The sequence below is a fragment of the Thyridium curvatum genome, assembly GCF_004353045.1.
Source record: "Thyridium curvatum strain D216 chromosome Unknown NODE_141_length_46593_cov_84.755262, whole genome shotgun sequence".
Taxonomy (NCBI): Eukaryota; Fungi; Ascomycota; class Sordariomycetes; order Thyridiales; family Thyridiaceae; genus Thyridium; species Thyridium curvatum.
In genome coordinates, this window is record NW_022156896.1 from 40,594 (window position 1) to 46,593 (window position 6,000).

General features: G+C 57.5%; 2 protein-coding genes across 2 annotated transcripts; one reads left to right on the plus strand and one right to left on the minus strand.

The window, feature by feature from the left end:
- Positions 1 to 3,241: 3,241 nt before the first annotated feature.
- E0L32_012172 (uncharacterized protein) lies at positions 3,242 to 4,645 on the plus strand (the record flags this gene model as incomplete). Its single annotated transcript, XM_031134984.1, has 1 exon — positions 3,242 to 4,645. One exon carries the CDS (start codon positions 3,242 to 3,244, stop codon positions 4,643 to 4,645), a length of 1,404 nt encoding a protein of 467 aa, XP_030999076.1.
- An 893-nt stretch (positions 4,646 to 5,538) lies between these two features.
- Positions 5,539 to 6,000, minus strand: E0L32_012173 (uncharacterized protein; the record flags this gene model as incomplete). The annotated part of the gene is made up of 1 exon (XM_031134985.1): positions 5,539 to 6,000. A coding segment is annotated over one exon (462 nt), but the record flags the coding sequence as incomplete, so codon positions are not given.

A 6,000-nucleotide genomic window follows, 5' to 3' on the forward strand; every position in this document is an offset into this window, starting at 1 on the left:
GTGTGAGCCCGCGACTTGTCCGGTTCTCTGAGGTGTGCCATTGGCATGGGCACTGACAAGGGGCCGGCCTGACCTGGCACGCTGGGCGACATTCAATATTCTCTGACCTTGGCTGGCATCGACATTGATGTCGCGTATCTCTGCCTCTTCCGTTTGCTCTCTGTTGGTGTTAGTGTGTGTCTCACTGCTTGTCCTTGTCGAATTGTGCCATTTCTCCCACCGGCATAGTCTACAAAGTGAGTGGCCTTCAAATAAACTTAGCCTCAAATACGACTGTCTCATGGCGGCTGGCTGGAGCGAGGTCAAGCCGGGCGCCGGTTGAGCAATCCGGTCGAATGCCGGTCTCGACCAAGAGGGACCAAGAGGGTCCAAGAGGGTCCCTCTTTCTCCACGGCAATCCATGGTCCAAGCATTGCCAGGCTTGGGCCAGGTCAGGCCTGCAGAGTACCTTTGCACATTTGAACAGGGTACCGGACAGCGTGCATGAAAGATGTGAACCTGGGTAGACGACCTGTGCCGTGGGGAGGGAGGGATGATCACTGCTGCTTCTCGTTTTCGTCCCTTCGTCACTCGCCCTCGCCTCTGCCCAATCAGTCGAGAGCTGGATCTCATGCTCCGGCCGATGCAAGAACCGTCCTCGCATGGCTGACGAACACCCAGCACCACGAGATTGGGGCGAAGGGGGGGCCATGCCACAGAGAAGAAGAAGAAGCAGAAAAGGGAACAGAGGAAGAGCAGAACAGGAGACCAAAAAAAAGAAAATATCCGAGTGGAACACTGGCCTCCGCACTCGTGCGTGCTGCAAGCTAACTACTGTAGGTAGGCAGGCAGGCAGGCAGGCAGGCAGGTAGGGAGGCAGTTGCTCGTTGTGATCGAAGTTAACCACTGTCTCTTCTTTCCTAATTTTCCCCCTTCTCTTTGCCGCTTCCTCTGCGTCTCTGTCTGTCTGTCTGTCTGTATGGTGTGTTATAGATTCGTTTTTTCTTTTTTTTTCCCTGCCCATTTCCAAATACCTCTCTTGACCTGTTTCGCGGCCATGCCGACGCGTACTGCTTCCATACCTGGTACTTCATGACGAGGCGGCGACAACGACAAAACCTCGACACATAACTCCATGCTACCTACCCACTTACGGTCGACCTTCAGCTACTGCGTTCCCGTCCTCACCCATACTCACCCAGAACATATCCACCACACCAAACACACACACACAACACACACACACACCTGTGGGACATCATCCCGCCTCCCCCAGTCTTCTCCCACGCTCTTCTCTCACACACATATGCTCATCCCGCTGCCGCTGCCGCTCATCTCTCACTCGATCATCGCCAATGGCGAGGATCCCAGCCAACACAAATCATCAGAAGACCCCTCTCCACCCTCGACCATAGCTCATACACTCACACCCCTCCTCTGTGCTCACCACACATCCTATACCGCACCGGATTCTCCCATCCTTCTTTCTTCTTCCTCTGATTGTGATTCCGCGAACCACCAACCTCCCGGCTCGCCAATCCCCCAACAACCCCTTAAGCGTCAATAGCTGGATACCCTTTTTATCCCCGATAGACTTCTGCCTCACACCTCCGATCTCTCAGCTTGGCGGCCTTGTCGTACCCCGTGCGTCGTCCACCAACAACCTCGTCCTATGTCACCCTTCCTCCTCCCGCTCCCCTGGCACCCTGGACTTGGGCGTGGACTGGAAACGCCGCCCGCTGGTAGATTCCCGGATCCATTGCACTCTGCGGCGAACATCGTCAATCTATCTGCAGCAAAGCTTGGCCACTCATAGTGCTTCCCGGCCTGTCTGACTTATAAGAGCTGCAAGGCTCTTTCTCCCTCGCCTCCATTTACACCTCAATCTACTGACCACCGTCAATCCCTCAACATGGCCCACCACCCAGGCTTTTCCATATTGCTTTAAAATATTCCCGACCTGCCTGCTACCCTGATCAGCAAGGCTCTGTGCCCGCTTTGGGAGCGCCTCAGTGCTCCGAGCTCAGCATCCACCTGCATGCCTCTGCATACCTTGCCATCCTTCCCGCCCATAGTACGCTCTTTGCCTTGCTTGCCGGAGGGCACACGACGACATCGACGAGGAAATCCTGGCTGTCTGCCCGCTTGTCGATCAAGAGACCTTGCATAGCGACAGGCACATCCGCATCTACTCTTTTTAAATCCTGCAGGCCCTCTGTTATGAACTCTTCTGCTTCTCACCCACCATATCTTGTCGAAACCGAACGAAAGAGAAGAGAAGCTGTAAACCTCCAATAGTACCAGCCAGCTCACACCTGCACATGTACTCCGGCCACTGCCACTCGCCCTCGGACAACTGCCGTACGCTTCAATTACCTACCTTAGCTACAGGGTGACATCTGCACAGACGATCAACCTGGATAGCCAACCTGCAGATACCCCGACTTTGGCGAAGCAAACAACAGCAACTGCTTGATTGCTCTCTCCCCCCCCTCTCTCGCCTGTTTGGCCAACCTGCAGCTGGCAGCAGCACCTCTGACAGCAGCACTTTCCGAGGTACATCACCAGTCTGGCGGCCGTGTTCAACTTCAGACCTGTCGCGGCCTTTCTCTTGCTTGGGCTTTTCCCGTTCCGCGACCTGATATAGCTGGTCGATCGACGTGAAGGGCTCCCGCTTTCTTTATACGAAAAGATTTCACGTAACCGCCGCCGCTCATCGCGGGATACCTAGGAAAACGAGATAGCCCGACGACCCGAGAATCAGGCACTTGTCCAGAGTGAGCTTCTCGCAGCGACACTTGCAGTTTCTTTAATTTTTGCTGCCTCTTCCCGCACCGCTCCGTTCATTCACGCCATCTTATGTGGGCACTTCTGCAGCTCTCCGAAGCCGCACACCCGTCGTATTTTTGTCCACCGGTTTCCTGCCTCTGACACTCTCTCCTTGGGCCCTGAACAAGCAACGTAGGAGGAGCTCAGCGCAGCCAACGATTCTCAGTTCTCGCCTGCAGCAGTTCCACAAGCAACCCCGGGACCCCGGCGTGCTGAACGAAGTCTCTCTGGACCACACGCACTGCCGTTTTCACTGGCTGAAATTTCAAGACAGCCACTCGAGACAAGGTGGTGGGAAAGTGCATCCTTGCATCCTTGCATCCTTTTATCTGACATCTCAGACCTGCCTTGACGGGCTTGCTTTTCGGTCCTCATGTCTACAGTCGTCGAACTGGCACCTCCTCACAGCTTTGGTCACCCCATAGTGAACGCTATGGCGCGACCACTCAATGGATGGGGCCATGAGCCGTACGCACCTTCTAGATCAGCACCCTACTATCGCCAGGAGCCTCCCAGGGAAGTGAGGGACCCCAGAGACAGGGTACAGCTGCCTGGGCCGGCCACTCTCTTCACCGCTGTGAACCACGCCCACCAGGTTGGAAACCGCGAGTCTCAGTATGGCGTGGGTGGCAGCAGCCGGGCCTCGTACTACACCGAGTATGCTACTCCGTCCCCCGTGGGACAGACACCTCCACAGCTTCCCGCCCCAGGCAGCGAAGGTCACCACCAAATGGCAGCGTCCCTACCGCCGAGACGCCCGGTAGATGTGCGGCTGTCGCCCACTCAATCCTCGATATCGAGTGACAGGTCGGACGATGTGGACACCTACCGACATCAGATGAAAGCGCACCGAGTTAGCCAACCATTGCCGCCGCGCTTAAACACGACACAATTTCCGTATCCGCCCCGCGAACAGCATCGCCACTCCGAGTCGCCCTCCTCGGCGAGCTTGGGGAAGCTTCCGCAAGTGTTCCCGACCATGAATGGACAATACTCGTCCCACTCCTCGCATCACCCGGCCAGCCCATCCTCTATACACCCCATCACGACTTCACCACGAAGCGAGGCCAAGCAGATGTCCATTACCAACCTCCTCACTCATGACGGACCCCGGCATGATAGCACCCACTCATGCAAAGCGCCCATGCCGAGTCCGGCGCGCTCGACCGTCTCCGAATACCGGATCCGCGTCCGGCAACAGCCCGTCGCTGCCCGATCATGCGGCTTCGGCGAGCGAGACCGCCGAGTGATTGACCCGCCACCCATCGTGCAATTGACCATCGACGATGCGGACGCCACCCAGGCGGAGCTCAGCCAGCGCATACGCCACCCGTTCTCCGTCGTGCACTGCTCGATATGGGACGAGACGGGCGCGCACGACACGTCTGCCATGCCCGAGGACTACCGGCAGCAGCGTAGGCTGATGGGCACCCTGGTGGCCTCGCCTTTCGTCGGGATGGACGAGAACGGCGAGGAGGGCTGCTTCTTCTGCTTCCCGGACCTCTCGTGCCGCACGCCCGGCTCGTTCCGGCTCAAATTCTCGCTCGTCATACTCGACCCCATGGGCATGAGGCCCGGCGGGTCGTCGCCCATCGTGGCCAGCGTCATGTCGGAGGTCTTCACCGTCTACAACGCCAAGGACTTCCCCGGCATGCAGGCGTCGACGGCGCTGACCAAGCGGCTCAAGGAGCAAGGGTGCCTCATCTCCATCAAGAAGGGCAACGACAAGGCCGGCGGCGGCGGTGGTGCCACCCACGGGCGAGACGATAGCGACGAGGACGGCGACGAGGAAGGGGGAGGGTCCTCCAAGGGCCGGAAGCGCCAACGGAAGAGTTAGAAGCTTGGGACATGACGAACTCTACGCATATGACCAGCACCGCATTTGCTCCATTTTTACACACAAACGTTTTTTGTTTTAGATTGCAAGATTGCACGACAGCACGAAAGACGAGGAAACTAGGGAGGCCCGGCCACAGTATCTGTGGACAGTGACTAATTCGGAGTGGTTGAGCTGCTAAAGAAAGAAAGATCTGATGGCAAAAAAAGAAAGCGGAGCCAACAGACACGGGCACGCCATCACTATGGATTTCTGGCAAGCAAACATTGTTTCGGTTGGAAAAGAAGCCGGGGAAGATGGCAGGTCTGAGCCCGTCGAGGGCTACGGCTCTTGTAGTTTTTGCTTTGGCGCATTGGATCTTGCACGCCTGCCTGCGGCACAGGCAATGGCCGGTGGCGTACACAAGATGGGACTCAGGGGGCACAAAAACGAGGTCTCCATTGATGAAATGGATAATGGCTTGGGTTTTCTTTCACTCTGGGGGTTGCGAAATTGCTCTTCTTTTTCTTTTTTCTTTTGGTCTTTGTTGCCTGGTTTAGACAAGTTTGATACCACGCCTGATATGATGTCTGCTTTTCTTCATGACGAGGACGGGGGACTCACAGGCGACTCTTTGCTCTTGGGACGGAATATACTCTGATTTATTCTTCTTGACTTTTGTTTTTGGCTTTGGCTTTGGGGATGGGTATCTATCACTTTTATAATCTCCCACCCCCCAAACCCAACCGGTGGGCGGGTGGCCTAACTAACTATGAACACAACTCTTCTTACATATGATACTGCGGCCAACACACACACATGCTCTATCTATACATTGATGTTACACCCCACACTTCACAGGGCAGGAAGCCACCATCCAGGAACAATACGGTCCCATCATCGAACAGCCACTCTCAAAGCTTCTGTATAGCATCGCTAACCTTGACCTTGAGGACATCGCTCCCGTTGTAGAGAGCGAGCAGCCTCGCCATGTCCTGGCTCTTGTCCTGGCTCGCGATCGCCAGCCACTCGCGGCCCATCCTCTCGTGGTCTGCCGCCGCCGCCGCCGCCGCCGCCGCCGGCCCGCCGCGCCGCGCCAGCTCCATCTCCAGGACGCCGAGGTAGAAGGCCGCCTCGCTGGACCCGCTCGCGGCGGCCTTGAACAGGTACCACCGCAGGTAGGGCCTCTCGTCCGGGGCGACGACGTCGTGATTGCGCACGAGCAGGCGCGCCATGGCCGCGCACGCGGCCGCGTCGTCGAGCTCGAGCGCCGCGGTGCGCAGGTACGACGCCGCCTGGGCGGGCTGGTCGCGCCGGGCGTGGTGCTCGCCGAGTCGGACGAGCGCCGCGGCCTCCCAGGACCAGCGGGGCGCGCG